The sequence below is a fragment of the Antechinus flavipes genome, chromosome 2 (genome assembly GCF_016432865.1).
Source record: "Antechinus flavipes isolate AdamAnt ecotype Samford, QLD, Australia chromosome 2, AdamAnt_v2, whole genome shotgun sequence".
NCBI classification, from domain to species: domain Eukaryota; kingdom Metazoa; phylum Chordata; class Mammalia; order Dasyuromorphia; family Dasyuridae; genus Antechinus; species Antechinus flavipes.
In genome coordinates, this window is record NC_067399.1 from 50,751,456 (window position 1) to 50,769,545 (window position 18,090).

The 18,090-nt window shown below is 44.4% G+C and overlaps 1 protein-coding gene across 4 annotated transcripts in view; it reads left to right on the forward strand.

The window, feature by feature from the left end:
• The first annotated feature begins 2,097 nt into the window (after positions 1-2,097).
• Positions 2,098-18,090, forward strand: part of CBFA2T3 (CBFA2/RUNX1 partner transcriptional co-repressor 3) — a 200,418-nt gene continuing 184,425 nt past the window's right edge. For all 4 annotated transcript variants that reach the window (XM_051974773.1, XM_051974782.1, XM_051974783.1 and 1 more), the window contains exon 1: positions 2,098-2,204. In XM_051974773.1, coding sequence (XP_051830733.1) covers positions 2,132-2,204 — 73 coding nt within the window. In that variant the 5' untranslated portion in view covers positions 2,098-2,131. The remainder of the gene's footprint in view (positions 2,205-18,090) is intronic.

Genomic DNA, 18,090 nt, shown 5'->3' on the forward strand with positions numbered 1-18,090 from the left:
ATCCAATGATCCTTGTCATCCCCTGTCCCCAACTCTCCTGCCTTTTCTCCCTCATTCTCTCCCTTATCCCCATTCTCCTAACCACTCCTGATAGAGAATATAGATCATGTCACGGAGGACTGCTGGAGGTCAAGGAACAGAGAAGGCAATTATCAGGAAATGATGCTCCTTGGGAGGGAAGTCGCAACATTCTTCCATCCCAAATGGCAGACCTACAGGCGGAGGCCCATTGCTTGCCTTTCCAAAGTAAATAGCTCTGCTCTCCTCCCAAAGCAGCCCAAAATAGTAGCCCAAACATACTGGGGTCTATTTCTTGTTCTTCACGCTGTTTCCATGACATTTTCTCAAAGCCGAACTGGTCAAGAGCCATTCACTCATTCAACAAGTATATTTTCAGCACCTTTAATGCTGCACCAAATTCCTAGAATGATAGTTTGGGGACAGAGGGGTTAGGACCCCCAGAGAAACTAGGAGAAGACTCCAGGGACTCATATGTGACCTAGAAGCTGCAGAAACATCCGTTTGGGTGGTGGCAGCCCTCACACACTGGGAAGGTTTTTTTTTTTTTAAACGGGATGAATTGGCTCCCTCCCCCCGCTCCCAGCTAGCACCTAGAGCTCCCTCTCTCTAGACTATAAGATCTGCTATGATGCCTAGACAGAAACAAATGAGAGCCTTTCTTTGCTATCCATGTGTGTAAGGATGATATGAGGCAGGAGGGTCCCAGGAGTCCTACAGGAAAGGGGCGGGGTGGGAAAGGGAGGGAGAGGAGGATGAAAATATGTGACTATCACTGAGTGCAAGTAACAGCAGGAGAGAATTTCTCTAGCTCTAGTTGAAAGCTGGGATACTCTAGAGATGGAGGGCCAAGAATTAATAAGGCAGATCTTTCCCAGCATGCACCACGATATCAAAGATGCAGGCCCTTTGGTGGGAGTAAGGGACTTTGATAGAAGGCTGGGGGGAAGTCACAGAGTTTGGGGTGGGGCACTGAGAAGGAGATGGTGTGGAGGAGAGGGAGGGAGGGAGAGATTGTTCTAGAGCCCTGACTGGGCCAGACTTAGGGTGGAGTCCAGGGCTGAAATAACATGGTGCCAAGATTTTGTGATTGGAGGAAGAGGACTGTGTCAGAGTGAATAGAGTAAGGGTTAAGGACACGGCTGAATTGCCAAAGAATGGAGAGAGCCTTAGGGGTCCATGACCAAGGTTCAAGGGCTTTAAGGCCCTCACTAAGTCATACTATCCTTAGAGAGCCTTGAAGGACTCCATGCAAAACGGTCCCATGTGGCCATGCAAAGGAGACAAGGCTGCTTATGTTGAGGCTGTCAGGGCTAGGACTGCCGCTACAGCCCCAAGGCTTCTGCTCTGAGCTTGGTGAACCAGAGTTAACGCTAAGAGGAAGTTGTTGGAAAGTCAGACCGGAATGGTCGATAGGGAAGGCAGAGCAGGGCTTGGTCACAGATGGTTCCTGTTGGGGGAAGAGCAAGGGTGCAGCTGCCCGTTTCTGCTTTCCCCCCTCACTCCCCTCATGCATTATCACTGAGCCACAGCTGGCTGCCTTCCCCTCTGGCCGGGGGAGACCTCTCCCTCCACAGCTTCCCCTCACCACCCGCCCCAGCTGTCACATGGGCACCCTGCAGCCACCCACCCCTTCCCCAAGACATTGAGCCATTGAATGGGGAAGGCTGAACAGCAAGGAGTACTGGAAGGTGGGAGGGACCCCATCAGTCCTCAAATTTTTCCTCCCATGGGATATCCCTGTTGGGACTGTCCTGCTCAGTTCTATGAGACCAAAGGACCCAAGAGACACTAAGGAGAGGAGAAGAGCAGAGACTCAGCTTCTTCAGCAAGATCACTGGCTCCAAACTAGGGGGACTGCTTTATGCCTTGCAAGAACTCTGGGAGTTCAAGGTCAGGATTGCAGCCTTGGGCATTCTGCCTAGAAAGGCTCTCCTAGATCTTTTTGATCTCCACTCTATTCATCTCTCTGCCTCTCTCTTTCTCAGTCTCTTTCTCTGTCTGTGTCTCTCTCTGTTTCTCTTTTAATCTCTCTCTCTGTATCTCTCTCTCTCTCTCTCTCTCTCTCTCTCTGAATTTCTCATACACACACACAAATACACACTGGATCCACATGTCCCGAGCATCTTCCATGATGGAGAATGGTGTTCCTCCTCGTCCCAGAGGTCCTAGGAAAGGTGGCCCAGGTAAGGATATTAAAGCTTCAAGAAGGGAGCTCTTGGGGAAAGGTGAGGGGTAAGGGAAGAGACCAGCAGGAGGGCAGGGCAGGCCAAGTGGGAGGAACACTCCCCACCCACAAGCCATCATGCCCGAGGCTCTCAGCTTTGTTGACATCCCTAGAACTCACCCCAAATATCAACAACAGTGTCATTGTAATGGAATGGTCCCTAACAGCTGGGGCAGGTGTTCACTGGCAAGGGTGCTAGCAGGTGCCAGGCATGTATCCTCCCCTGCATTGACCAAGAGGCAGATGCTAAGGCCAGAGAAGAGATGGGGCAGGGTGGGACGGGGCCACCCTGAGGCATGAACCTGAAGAGGAAGATGAGTTCATGCTCTGTCAGATGGCTATGCACTTAAGTGGATTCTCATGTTCATTGAGTTGGATCCCTGCTGCTGATAAGCAGAAGGAAAAAACCAGGTCCTGCTTCCTAAAAAGCAACTATAAATGGGAAAGGAACTAAGGTGGAAAGAAAACGAAAATCAGAGAGGAATTATGTGGGATTGGGACAAAGGAAGGCTTTGTGGCTCTGGGCAGATTGGAACCTTGCAATGGCACAATAATGTTTGCCAGCACTATTGCCTGCGTGGCTGTTTTCAGCCTTAAAGGTTATGGAAGGTTGACTTGGTTGTATGGGAGGGGAGAAGTTCTCTTACAAGTCTAAGTTCTCATATGACTAAATCCTATTACCTTATAATCATGTAGCAGACTCGTCTGAGACACTTTAAGAAAGGGGTGGGTGCCAGGTGGCTGCCCGTGCTCACTTACCTGCTTTCCCAATAACCACCATCTTTTCTAAGCCCTGTTGGTTCATTCATTCATTCATCTACCCTTCTATCTATTCAGTCACTCATTATTTATTAGAATCTACTGTGTACCACATATTGCCTTCCTCCACTTGCACCCCCCCCCACTCCATCTTGTTAATAAAAGTCTCTGGGATCTGTGCAGGTTGGAAGGAGATAAGGACTTTAGCCAGAGGCTCAAAGCTAAAGACCTCATTGAAACAGAAGCAGGGCCCTGAGCAACTGGGGTAGGTAGATGAGAAGCCCCTCAATGTCTTTTATCTCTCTGGGCAGCTAAGTGACTGAGCTGCAAAAATTGGCTTCTTGGCAAGGCATCCTTGCAAGAGACTTCCTACTCTGGGGCCATCTTTAACAAGAAGGTGCTGCTCATTAAATATTTGGCTAGGTATTCTTAGAAAACCCCAGGCCCTTCCAAGGTCTATGTCATCAGATCACGGATCTCTTTGACAACAGTTTGGTGGGGCATAGGTACCCCTTCTCAATATGGAGCTTTTTTAATGCGTAAGATAAAGTACATAGGATTAAAAAAGAAACTAATCACATTGAAATGCAGTTATCAAAATATTTTTAAAACAACTTCACTAGCCTCAGGTTAAGAACCACTGCTCTATAGTATTATATCTGTGTTTTAATAAATGGACATGTATGTATCACTTATCTTGAGGCATCTTCTGATGAAGATGAACTTAGCATGAGCTAGAAATTAGGAAATATGGATTCTAGTCCTGCAACTTCCATTAACTTTTCATGTGATCCTGGGTTGCTGTGGCAAAGGTCTTAACAACAGCCCATTTTTAGTGCACTTTGTGGCTTACAAGAATGTTGTTCACATTAACCCCGGGAGGCAAAAATACAGTGATTCCCATCAAGAATCATAGGACTCAAAGCTAAAACAAAACAAAACAAAACAAAATTTGGAGGTTATCTAGTCAAATCTCCATATTTTGCAAATGAGGAAACCGAGGTCAAAGTCACATAGGACATAAATAGCAAAGTTGTGATTTCAGCTTAGGTCTCTTGACTCTAAAATCAGCATTCTTTGAACTATTCCATGTCATTATTTCAAGAGAAGAGCAAGACCTCATATCTTAACAATGACCCTTTTCCCTTCTTACTTTGAGTGAATGGTGCCCTTCTGTCCTCTATGATCTCAGAAAAGGATCAAATCCCAATGGTTTTAATAAGAGTATAATGGCCATTAAGCCCTTCCATTTTCTTTCCTTATTGGATATGGGAAGTGAATTTTCTTTCTTCTTTTAGTGTAATGTTCAGGATAGCTTTCTGGAGGTCCTTGGGATCAGCCTGAGTTATTGGTCTTAGTGGAGAAGTGATGAAGGCAGGACAGCCATCATGAGGCTGGTCAAAAGATAGAATGAATAATTTCCATGCCGTTAAATACCTTATTACAACTACATCATTACAGTATCCTGAATATGTGTCACCATACTAAGTACTAAGTATATATATGAATTAGAGAACCATCACCTCATCAATTCCACTGAATTTACACCTTGTTTCAAGTATATTTCTCCAGAGTTCTGGCCTTCTACATTTTAGAATAAAATTTCTTTAGAACTGAAGGTATCGAAGGAATAGGTTCAAAGGAAGGAAATGAACATTGATTAAGTACCTACTATGTGCCAGGTACTATGCTAAGCACTTTACAAATATTATTTCATTTGATCTTCACAAAAGCTCTGAGAGAAAGCTGCTATTGTGATTCTCATTTTTCAATTAAGGAGATTTAGGCAGACAAGATTAAATGACTTAACCAGAGTCACACAGCTAATAAGTACATATCTGAGTCTGAATTTGAACTGAGATCTTCCTGACTCCGAGACCAATATAGTTCTAGTTGTCAATAGGATGCTCAAGTGATAGCAAGAAGCCCAGGCCAATGTCCTCATCTCTTCCAAAGAAACAGACAGCTGGTGGCCCAGATATCAGAGTCACTTTTACAAGATCATAGATTTTTCAAGTTGCGAAGGACTTCAGAGAACATTTTCTCCAACCCTCTTATTTAGAGATAAGAAGTCAAGCTCAGGCAGGGGAAGTGATTTACCAGAAGTCATACCAGGTAGTAAAGAACTGTGTTAGGATTTGAAGCCCTGTCTTTTAAGTTCAGATTCTGGGAGCTTCTGCCATTTCAGCTGAAATTAGGAGCTTTCACCTTGCACAACAGTATCAGAGCAACTCCATTACAACACAGGAGTACCCTGAAGGATGAGGATGTTTCAGATCCAGTGTCCCTAATCCTGTTCTTGGGGAAAGAGGATGTGGGCAGAGTTGGAACCAAATCACCATTTGTTAGCCAGACTCAGTGGGAGGTTTACATCTGGGAGGCATCGAGCTCCACTCCATCCAACCGGGCAACTGGGCTCTCAAAAAACTGGCTAAGCTAAGTCAGGGAGGGGAGCAAGCCATAGCTGGGGGTCTAAATGGGAATGTAGCACTAAAGGTCCAAGTATCTTCATTATACTGACTTGTCCTGATGAAGAGAGTTTACCCATTTGGAGAATGGTCAATGTTGGACCTAGTTAATAATGGCAATGATGAGGAGAGAGATTGATAGCATCTGAACTTTAATCTGCCAAGGTTATGACCCCTTGGAGGATGGGACTAGACCAGAATATGGACCATATTGTGGCCTTTTCATTAAGACTGGGTAGAAAGAAGAAAAAATTGAGTGTATATCAGCTACAAGTGATAACATGTCAATTATTTTCCCAAGTATAGGAAGAGAGTATTATGGTGACTTCTAATAGGAAACGGAATGAGGCAATGACAACTGGTACAGATGCCAATAAATGGGTCTGTTCATGTATTATCTTTGCTAGGCTGGTCATAAATTGCTGATCCCTGTCATACATAAATAGATTTCAAGGCTGATTCTTTCAATAGTAGAATAATGAAATCCCAGAAATCAGAGAGACACCCATACAATTCAACATAGCAATGATACTGGATTGAGATTACAGACCCACTTTCTGTCAAGAATTTTAAAAGACTTCTTAAAAACACCCCACTATCTAAAAACATTTGTCCATGCTCTATGGTGATGGAGATGGAGACAGCAAGCAAATCCAAACATTTTAGATTCAATGCAACTTAAATAGTTTTTTAATAATAACTTTTTATTTTCAAAATATATGCAAAGATAGTTTTCAACATTTACCCTTGCAAAATCTTGTGTTCCAAATTTTCCTTCTGCCCTTCCCCCCCATCCCTCCCTTAAACAGCAAGCAATCCCATATTTGTTAAAGATGTGCATACATCTTCTATACATATTTCCATATTTATCATACACAAGAAAAATCAGGTCAAAAAGGAAAAAAATGAGAAAGAAAAGAAAAAGCAAACAAAACAAAAAAGGTGAAAAAACTGTAGTGATCCACATTTAGTCCCCAAAATCTCTCTCCAACACAAGCCTATTGGAATTGGTTTGAATTACATCATTATTAAAAAGAGCAATGTCCATCAGAGTCGATCATCACATAATCTTGTTGTTGCTATGTACAATGATCTCAGTTCTGCTCACTTCAGTTTAAACATTTTTAAGCACCTTGTATATATGAGGTGTTACGTTAAGCACTGAAGATACAAATATAGAAGGAAAACTAGTCCTTCAACTTGCTGACACTGAAAAAGAAGGGCACAATAAGTACAAAGAGATAAGAAGGGTTTCTTCTGTAAAAATTGGGGTAATAACCATAGTGTTGACCTTATGGAGCTATTGTGAAGATTTAATTATTAAATATGTATACAAGTTTAATATAATGTCAGTTAAGCATATATTTGTTAAGTTTCTACCATGTGCAAGGAATTATGCTAGGTGCTGAGGAAGCAAAAGAGTTCAATCCCTGCTTTCAAGTAGCTTAGCGTTTGGGGGGTGGAGGATGGGGCAGGGAGGATTGCCATATATATATAAAAGGATGATACAAGGTGGAATCATAGAGTTAGAGCTGGAAGGGAAGTTCTCCAGCCCAACCCCCTTCTTTACATATAAAGAAACTGAGTTTTCTAGAAGTTGACATTCATTCAGCTAGGATGAGTCAGAATCAGAATTTCCAAACTTCACTACTCAATGAAAGGTCCAGATAAAGAACCTATAAGGAACCTGGGAAGGGAAAGATCCCCACCTACTCATCCACCCAAGCTGGGGGAATACAAGGAAGAGGGGAAGGAATTCAGGAAGTAGACCTTGAAGGAAAAGAAGGATGAAAATTACCAGAAAAGGGGAGGCAGGGAGTTCCAGATCCAGCTCAAGAGAATCACATAAGGCTGAGCAATAGGACTCTTTGATTGGATTGTGTGAAGGGAAACGATGTGAAATAAGTCTGAAAAGGAGACTGGAGGGCAGACTGAGAATTAACAGAGAAATAGCCAAAAGGCAGGTGGATAGAAGGAGTTAGAGGAATATGGAGAGATCTGTGCAATCCAGAAACATGAGCCAATGAGAAATATTGGTTTTACTATAGTAAATAAGAGATTCTGGGATCTATGAACGTGTGTGTATACACACATTTATGCACATATAGACACATATATAGCATGCATTTACTTATGCATACAAACACATTTGGTTCTGCTCTTAACACTTGTTTAGAAAATATAAATTTGTTCCAAAATGACTGATATACTAAGGAATAGTTTGAGTTTAATGTGAATTTGCATTTATTTACACAAAGCGTCATGGTGAAGAAAACTGTACCACAGAGATGATTAACCATACATGGGGTGAGGTTCAAGTGACACTGGTAATATATGCTGGCCACAGAACCTGTAGAAAAGGGAGATGTCTGACTCCAACTGAGGGAAAAGCACTGCAATGGCCACCTCCCTTGATCAGGCTGGAGGGAGAGCTACTGGGGTGTGATAAGAGAGTAATAACATTGAAAGAGAGAGACCTATGGTGTCCTGGATTGACCAGTGGATGATCTGGACCCTTTAGCCCCTTATCGTTCTCAAAGCATTTGCCTAGGGAAAAGCCCCAGGGAGATGGGACTCATTGGATGCCTCTGTGGCCCTAGTACCATCTAGACAGTAGACCCTGAGGTCTTTGCAGAGGAGGCAAGACCATCAATCTCTGATTCCTGGTCATAAGGCTATCCTATCTATGGCCCTGATGGAGCAGTGGCTGGTGTTGCTGGTGATCTGGATCCCAAGGCAGAGGTTCCTCAAGTCATGACCACAGTGGCTTCAAGTAGATCTCAAGGTCTACTTCCAACTTCAGGTCTTTGTCAAGGTAAAGTACCTTGTTTATTGTATATCTTCAGGAGCAATAGAAGCTATGGATCCAACATTACTATTAATTGTTGTATTTATATATTTCTTGACAATATAGAACTGTGTTATTATTTTTATTAGATTAATTTCTTTTTTCTATAATTTGTCATTGACAAAGTGTTTGAGTGTCGTGACCTAACTCCATTTGCCCCCAAAGCCCTTTGTTTCATATTATATTTTCCATAGTTGGTGATTTTAGGAATGCATATGTTGTTATAAAAAACTGACTGCATACATATCAGTGTATGTACATGTGTGTGTGTGTGTGTGTGTGTGTGTGTGAGAGAGAGAGAGAGATACGGACTATGTGATATCAGTCTATAGTGTGCTGGATTTGGAATCAGGAAGATCTGTATCCAAATTTGTGGATCCTGGGCAAGTCACTTAACTGGTTGCCTCAGTTTCCTCATCTGTAAAATGAGTTGAAAAAAGAAAGGAGAAGAAATGGCTTGCTCTAGTTTCTCTGCCAAGAAAATACTAAAAGCGGTAACAAAGAGTCAGATATAATTAAAATGACTCAACAATATGTATGCATACATATATACACCAATATTTACACATATGCAAATGCATATAGCCATATGCACATATGTATTTTTATGTATATATATAAAACTACATTTCACTATGATTGGTTTCCTTTGTAATCCTATGGATTTTACTTTATGCATTTTAAAACATTATTCTGAGAAAGGGTCCTGAAGGCTTCCCCAGAAGGGGTCCCAGACACACAAAAAAGATTTAAAAGCCCTTGTATTAAAGGAACCTGCCATTTGAAGGGGAAGTATCTCTCTATAGTGAGTAGCACAGTCCTGGAGAATAAGGCCTGCTCTACCCTCTTATGGCAGACCACATCAGAGGAAGTGCCTCTGAGGCAAAAAACCTGGATTCAGTAATAAAATAATAATCAGGGCTCACATTTCTACAGGGCTTGAAGGTTTACAAAATGCTTTCTATCCAACTATCCTGTGAGCTTGGTAATTTAATTATTATCATCATCCCCATTTTACAGATGGGAAAAACATGGTTCAGAGCAGTTGAGTGTTTTCCTAAGCGAGTCATCCAGAGTTAGAGCCAGGATTCAAGTTCAGTCATTCCGGTTTCAAGAGCAAGACTCTTTCTCCCATACATTAGTGCCTTTGGGTCATTAGGAGAATAGAGATCTTGGGAAGTTTTCCCAGTGACCCACAGGGTGACTTGTTGAGAGAATCTCCCCTACTAATGCTAATAGAAAACTACTCTGCTATGTAGAGTCTTGCAGAGACAGCTGGGACACCGAGAGGTTAAGTCATTTACCTAATCAACCAATCCATGGATGTCCCAGAAGGGACTTCCAATGGGAGTTTTTATGTCTTTGAGATCAGCCTTTCGTCCACTCCATAATCTGCTGCTACTGGTCTTCCTCATCTGTACAATGGGGATATTTTTTATTCTTATTGCTGTGGAGCTCAAAGTGTATGTAGGTAGAGACCTTTACAAACTAATCAGTGTCAGCTATCATTGTTAAGAGGGAACTGCCCAGCCTGTCTACCCTGCTTCCCAGGAACAATAGGGGAAAGGAAGAAGAGCTCTAGCACAAAGTTAGCTCTGCCAGGAGGGGATGGTGAGGTCACTTTGCAGAAAGGCAGACTTCATATCAGTCAACAAGGAATCGGGATGCACTTATTAAGCACCTACTGCATGCCAGAAGCTACAAAGACAAAAATTAAATAGTCTTGATCTTCTCAAGGAGCTCCAGTCCATCTATGGGGGTGGACTATTAAGGTTTCCAGGCTACTAAGCTCCCTCAGCTGTGAGAAACCCATGCTTACTCCGTAGGGAAGATGCCTTGTTGTCCCCCTAGGGAGAATGAGTCCAAATGTGGGCATACAGGAAGACAGTCTGACCATGGTATGGTTTCATAAATCTCTGAAAACAAAGCCAAAAATGCAGAGCCGCCCCCACTATGAAAAGCATCTGCCGTCCAATTTCCTGCCTTTAGCCTTCTGTGGGGAAACTGGGGTTTCCATTGAGATGGAGCAGAGAAGCTTGTGGTTGAAGTGTGAAGAGGGTGGGAGGGAGGCAGGAAAGCCGACTTTTCATATTTCTCCACCTACTCAATTTCACATGTGCCTTGTCTGTCTTGCTCTGCTTCTCCTGGTTCTCCCTTCCAGGATTATTATGATGATTAGTGTTGTGAGCATTATCATTCCCCTCTTGGTTGGCCATACTTGCCCAGCCCAGTTATGGAACTCTCAGAGTCATGGGGCCAACCTGTCCCCAAGTTTCATTCTTAGAACCAGGGTGTTTAGTGGATTGGACCAAGGAGGGACAACAATGGCTCATGGGTGTGGCCCGAGAGTCGAGAGCTGGGGTTAATCAGGTCTTGGGGCAGCTTACCATGTGGGGCTATGGATTTTCTGACTCTTGGAACAGGGGCTGTCATATATGGGGAACTTTTGTGGGTTCTCGACCAAGCAAGTGTCATGAGGAATCTAATGGTGTACACAACATAGACTGGGGGAGAAAAAGGAAAGGATGGAGGTTGGGAGGTCAATTAGGGAAAATGTAAAGGGGGGGGAAGGGAAATAGAAAGAAGTGATGCATTGACTAAACAAGATCATGTAGGTGGTTGCAGGCAGTGGTATTGATTCAGATACAAGGCCCAATCTAGAAGGGTAGAAATAGGAACAAATCAGAAGGACAACTTGAAGGAGAAATCAACGCTTCTCAAAGGCTGGATGTGGGGAAGAGGTAAAGAGATGAACACTTCTTTGACATTGTGAGTTTAGGGACAGGGACATCCATATACATACTAGGAAGAAGAGGTCCATTATGTGATATACTTGGAGGGGTGTGAGAAGGGTCACCCCCAAAAATCTCCCTGAATGTGCCACGGTCTCTAATTCTACATCTGGAATTTTTGTTTGGCACTCTATTTTAAAATGTGAATACCTCTGAGAGGGACAAAATTTTATCAGAGATTCATCAGATCTGAGGGTGGAAGGACTTTAGAAATCGTCTGAGTCTAGCAGACTCTAGACTAGGGTTTGTAAGCTTTTAGTGTCTTGGCCCCCTTTGATCATCTGATGAAGTCTAAAAATCATGTTTTTGCATAAAGTATAATATATAGAATTACAAAAGGGTTAACAAAAGAAGAGATAGCTATCAAAATATTAAAAAAAAAACCCAGGCTAAGTACCATTGCTCTAGATGAATAACTATAATGATGGTAACTCAGTATCTCACAAAGCTTCCTATTCCATGGTGGGTATTAGAAAGCCCAATAACAATAACATTATTATTGTTCAGTCATTTCAGTCATGTCCCACTCTTCATGACCTCATTTAGAATTTTCTTGGCAAAGATACTAGAGTGGCTTGCCAATTCCTTCTCCAGCTCATTTTACAGATGAGGAAACTGAGGCAAACAGAGTGAAATGACTTGCCCAGAGTCACACATCCAGTAAGGGTCTGAGACCAAATTTGAACTCGGGAATATGAATTTTCTTAACTTCAAGCCTGGCACTCAATGGACTGGCCATCTGACTCTCCATTAAATGATACCCAAATCTGTATCCCTGAAACTGGCCAAGTCTCTCTTCCCTATTGGTCTTAGTTCTGTCCAGTGTCCCAGAATAAGTGACTTCCTCTTCCACATGACAGCCCTGCAGACATTTAGAGAGAAAGCTGTCATTTTCAAGAAGGAACCGAGTTCTAGAGAGGCCTGTAATTTCCCCAAGACACAATTGTGGAGAGCTAGGAATGACGCCCTAGTTTCCAGACTAACAGTTGAGTTTTTCTCATAGTGTAATGTGCACTTAGGAGTAAAGAAAATTCTCCAGAATTCCAGTTAGGGGCTTAAAACCGTTTACCCCTCCATCTGGTGGCATCCAAAATTAAGTATAAAGGAAGGAAGAGAGTTGAATGTGAATGTCAGAAAAGAAAACCCAACCCAATCCTGTTTTATCTGTTAAAGGTGCCATAAGGAAGAAGTAAGGTGGTGGAGGGAAGCTTTGACCTGGGGTCAAAATCTCCTTCCTTCAACAATCACTTGCTACCTGTGGGACCAGGGAAAATACTTAACCTCTTTAGACTCAATCTCATTATCTGTAAAATGAGCATAATGATACCTGTAGGTTGTGAGGCTCAAATGAGATAATGTATGTAAAACCCTTTGCAAACCTTCCAGGGCCAGTCATCCTTATTATGGAGAGGCAGCGTGACTGGAGCACAGCACCTGGAGTCAGGAGACATAGGGATTGGCTTTGTGATTTCATTAACTCGCTAGTGAGGAGACTCCCCGGTCTCCCTTTCCAGACTCCCTGACTTAGCCCGGATCGCATGGCTTGTACATGGCAGACCCTGGTTCTCCTGGCTCCGGGACTAGTTCTCTATCTACCCTACTACACTGCATCTCTGGGAGTTTGGGTTCCAAAGCCAGTGCCGGATGACCCAGCGGCAAGCCACCTCATCTCTCTGAGCCGCTTCCTCATCTCCACAATGTCCAGGATGATAGGAGGGATGTTGTAGACGGCTGCAGAAACCGGGAATTGTTATTACAAATATGTTTCTGTGACAGAGCAATGGTAAACCATGCTGGATTGACTTTTGTTCATTCATATTGATTTTTTTCTCCCCCTCTCCCCCCTTGGGGATGAGAGGTGGTGGAACTGCAGCAAGAGCTAATTAAATTCCCATCATTAAATAGCCGTATGCAGCTAGTTCCACCCCAGCAACGAAGGCATGCTGGCAAATGGCCTACTTAAGAGAGACTTTGGGGGGGTGGGGGTGGCAACCTGGAATTGACCCCCCTGGGAGAGGCTGAGTGTGCAGTGGGGGGAGGAGGAAAGCAGCAGCTGAATATGGCTACATAGGATGGCCACTGGCAGTAGGAACCTTTGAAAAAGATATTAAAATAACAATAATCAGAGCTAGCACTTAAATGGCCTTTTCAGTTTGCAAAGTGCTTGACGTAATAAATTATTTCAGTTGATCCTCAAACAGTCTGGGGAGGTAACAACTTCTCTTCACCAACTCTATGGTCCAAGCAACTGGCCTCCCTGCAATCCTCACATGGATCATTCCATATTCTCTCCCTCTCTTTCCTCATCCATCCTTTGGGCTTGAAATGCCCTCTCTCCTCATCTCTACCTTTCAGAGATCTTCCTTTCCTTGAAAGCACAGCTCCGTCAGAACTCCTTTTGTGAGATTCTTCCTCGACTTTTGCTCAGGGACTGGTGCTTTCCCTCTGAAAAGAGCAGCTTTAAAGTCAGGGAATTCAAATCCTGCCATTGACATATAACTAGCTGGGTGAGCAGCTAACTCTTTAATACTATAATGTACAGAATCAGTGCCAATCTGCTTGGGTTAGGAAAGTTTCCCTACTGGGAACTGCATATACCAATTAAATCATAGATCTAATCCAATAAAGAAAGCGTGGGTCTTCTATGTGTTTATATGGTCTCTCTCCCAATAGAGACCTCTTTGAGGAGGTGGGGGGATGGGGGTGTCATTTTTGGCTTTGTAACTCAATGTCCAACACAGGACAGGGCCCACAATAGGTGTTTAATACCTGCTAGCTGATTGAATAAATGATCAATTACAATTTGACCCCCATTCCTGAACATGTAGTCTGATTTGGCCTGGTTCTGAGTTCCCAATCCTTTCTCATGAAAGCACTTTCAGCATGAAATTCATTCTTACTCTGAAAAGAGAAGAGAGGGCAGAGTTTCTGCAAAACGATTGTGACCCTGCGCAATCAGATCTTGGAAGCTATCCAGAGGGGGTCTATTATTTGCATTCTGCTCCAAGGCTTATTCTGTGTTCCCGCTGCCTTCTCTGATCCCGCAGCCTCTCTGCTGTGTCACTAGAAGGTCACAGAGAAGGGTTAGGGTAATTAAAAGAAAGGTTTGAAGCAGGAAGGGAAGCCATTTATAGGCGCTCAGATTCCCAGAGTGCCTCTGTTTGAGGGAACCTAGAGCCCATACCTGATTGCTTCTCACCTGTGCATTCGCTGGAATGAATAAAGAGCCTACTTTTATTTCAGTGATGAACTCAGGGTGCTGCCCGAGGGGCCTAAGCGCTGGAACCTCACCTGTTGGGGGCCGGGGTCCAGATGAGTGCATGTGAAGGTAGTTGAGGGTGGCCAGGACGGCCATATCATCAGTTGAATTGTTTGCTCTGGCCTCCTTTAAGTGGCTTGCAGTCTTCAATTTTAACAGAGGTTTGTGTTCATAGATCAATTATTGAAGAGGGAGGGGGAGAGGAGAAGGCGATTGTTGCCGTATGCGCGCCGCCCCCCTCCCCCTTCTCCCCCCCGTTTATAGGGGCACAAAGCCGGTTAGATGACTTGGCCATGGTTGTACAACATGTGTCAGGGGTGGGACCAGGAATAGAACAGAAGGCCCTTCCGCTTCCCGAGCCCGGAGATCCATCCCCCTGCTCAGGCGGCTTCCCGCTGGAATAACACGGGCTGCTCGACGCCCGAGCAGGAAGAAGGTTCAAAGTGGCCCGTCTGGCCGCGAGATCCCGGCCCCATCCTCAGGGGCGACGGGCCAGCGCTATCTGGGTGGCGCAGGAGGCCGAGGAAGCGACGGCGCCCAGGGTTAAGCCTCCGGCCGGTGGTCACACGGTCCGACGGTCGGAGCCAGGCTCGGGACCCCCAAGATCCTGACGCCCCACCCTGGGCCCGGCTTCCTGTACAAGGATGTGACTGGGGCCGAGCCACAACTGAACTGGGAAACAGACGGAGGCTGTCGGGCCCTCAGCGTGCCCCAGGCTCGCTCTTCCTCCCCGCTTCTCCGGCCCTCCCTCTACCCAGGGGCGGGGGGTGGAGCAAGAGCTCCTGATCCTGCTCCCAAACGCTTCCCTGCCAGGTGACTCAGTGACTTCCCAGAAAAGGTGACAGTGAGCATATTATCTCCTGAAAGGGGGGGAGAGGAGAAAGGGGAAAGAGAGAAATAGGAAGGGAGAGAGAGAGAGAGAGAGAGAGAGAGAGAGAGAGAGAGAGAGAGAGAGAGAGAGAGAGAAGAGAGAGAGAGAGAGAGAGAGAAGAGAAGTAGAAGAAAAGAGAGGAGAGGAGAAGAAGGAGAGGAAGGAGGAGGAGGAGGAGCAGGAGGAGGAGGAGGAGAAAAGAGAAAAGGAGGAAGAAGAGGAGGAGAAGGAGGAGTAGAAGGGAGAGAGAAGAGGTAGGGATAAAAAGAGAAAGAAAAGGAAGAAAAGAGAGAAGGTGAAGAGAAAAAAGAGAAAGGAAAAGCTGGGGCAAAGAGAAAAGAGAGGACAGGGGAAAAAGGAGAGAGGAGAGAGAAACTGCGAGAAGGCTTTCCTGTCGAACAGATGTCACCTCGGTGGAGGCAGCTGCGCTGAGTGATAACTCGGGAGCGGGTGAGCCGTCTTTCCCAGCCCACTGGTGCGCACCAAGCTCCTTATCTCCGGCGAGCATTCCGCATTGAATTACAGAGCTGGAAAACCTAGGCAGGCAGAAGGGGGGCGAGGGGGGAGGAGGGGCGGGGGAGCGCTTCCCTTTCACACGAAATTGAAAAGAGAGCGTGGGGCTGCCAGCAGACCAGCTCCTGGGCAGATCTGAGCCGCGGACTGCACTTGGATCCCGGAGCTCAGGAGCCTGGCCCTGGAGGTCACGCGTGGATCAGTGAGGACGAAGAGATTCGGATCCGTGGACAAGGAAACCCATCTCCCCCCAGTCTCCCTCCTCTCCCCCAGCACCAGAGTAGGCTCAAACCACTAGCCAATGCTGAGAAATTCCAGCACTGACAGGAGCCTTCGGGGGAGGGGAGATTGTGGGGCTGAGAAACCCACTGCATTGGGCAGAGGGAGGTTGGGTGTCTACAGTAGCTGCAGGAGAAAGTCTAGAGATGTAGAGGCCCTCCCTACACCCACTCTCCATCCAGGTGCTCCAGGTCTCCTTCAGTCCTCTCCTGAAAACATTTAGAAATAATTTAGTATATCTGAAGCATGACACTGGACCTATAATTTCTGGGACCTGGGTTCAAATCACAGTTTCTGAGCTTAGTCTCACTGGATCTCAGTTTCTTCTCTTTAAAATGTAGGAGTTGGCCTAGATAACATCTAAGTTCCCTAATTTTATAATTTTTGGACCCTAAATTAGTAACATGGAAAGCTGAGAAAGGGTTGATTGATTCTCCTTCCTTGAGTGGAACCAAACCACTTTCTTGGCTGTTCCTCCTCCAGTACCCCCCTTTTTCTGGCTTCTCTTTCCTTCTCTTTTGGATGTCCAGAAGCCCCTCCAAATTGATTTTAACATAGAGATGCAGGTTGCTTTTTCTTGCTAACCCTAAGCCTGAATTCTCACAAAATTTCAAAAGTGAAAGAGACGGCAGAGACCATCTCACCAGACTGCTATCTGAAAAAGCGCCACAACAATCAGTACTCCAAGCCAGTTCCTCTCTTAGAGAACCTGTCCTCCTAGCTCCACAAACTACATCAGAGTTCTCAGTTGTTCTATTTCTACCCAGAAACTGGGAACTTTCAAGTTAGGAGGCCCATAACAAGTTGAGAGAATGGATAGTGGACTTGAAATCAGGGACCTGAGTGCAAATCCTACTTTAGATATTTACTAGCATTGTGTACTTGGGCAACTACTGTTGGTTTTACTTTCCTTATCTACAAAATGATGGGATTTGATCTGAAGATTTTCTATTCGATCTGTGGGTTGTTTTTTTTTTTTTTTTTTTTTTTTTTCTGCTGAGGCAATTGGGGTTGTGACTTGCCTAGGGTCACAAAGCTAAGAAGTGTTAAGTGTCTGAAGTCAAATTTGAACTCAGGTCCTCCTGTCTTCAGGGCTGGTGCTCTAATGTACCACCTAGCTGCCCTCTGTTAGTATTTTTTGTCAAATAGAAAGAATGTCTCACTTTTTCAGCAAATTTTAGCACCTTCTATGTATCAGATAGCATTAGGGATAAAGGAAAATGTACAAGACACAGCCTCTGTCTTCAATTTAGCAGACATTTATTTAAGCATATACTGTAATGCAAGACTCCATGCTAGGTCCTACTTATACCTCATCAAGGTTCTCAAGGAAGTCTCCTAAAGCCTATGAGATGGGCTAGGACATCCATACAGAGATGAAAGTCTAGTGTGCTGGAGGAAGGGGGATGAGAGAAGAGGGAAGAGGCAAGGGGCGCGGGGAAGGGAGTTTACGGTTTAGCGGGGAAATAAGACAGACATGTGAAATGATTAGAGAACAATACTCGACAGTTAATGATAAAATGCTAAACTGAATATCATAAACTCTGCAATGCTTGGTGGAAGATAAGTCCCCGGAGGCCATTGGGATGGGGAGAGATCAGTGCATTGCTGTCTGGAACACTCCAGGAGAGAAAGCTTCGTGGAAGAGGGAGAGAAGACAATTGGAAGGATGAGGAAGACTCGGGATGGGTGGGGAGACCTGGAGAAGTAGCGGCTCCAGAGTTCTCTAAGGGTCAAGGGGCAAGAGCTGGTGAGGGAGATAGTATAAAGATCATAAATGAGTCAACAAGCATTTATTAAGTGCTTAATAATAAGTAGTGGTAGTCGTATTTTAAAGAGTTTTAAAGCTTGAAAAGCTTCACATTTATTTTCTAATTTCATCTTCCCAACAACCCTATAAAGCCAAGTGAAGATGTATATGCACATATATACACATATACATATATATGTATGTGTATAAAATTTATGATTTACAGGAAAATATGTATGTGTACAGATTTATATCCATTCATATATTTATGTAAATTTGTACAAATGTGTACATATGTTTATATGT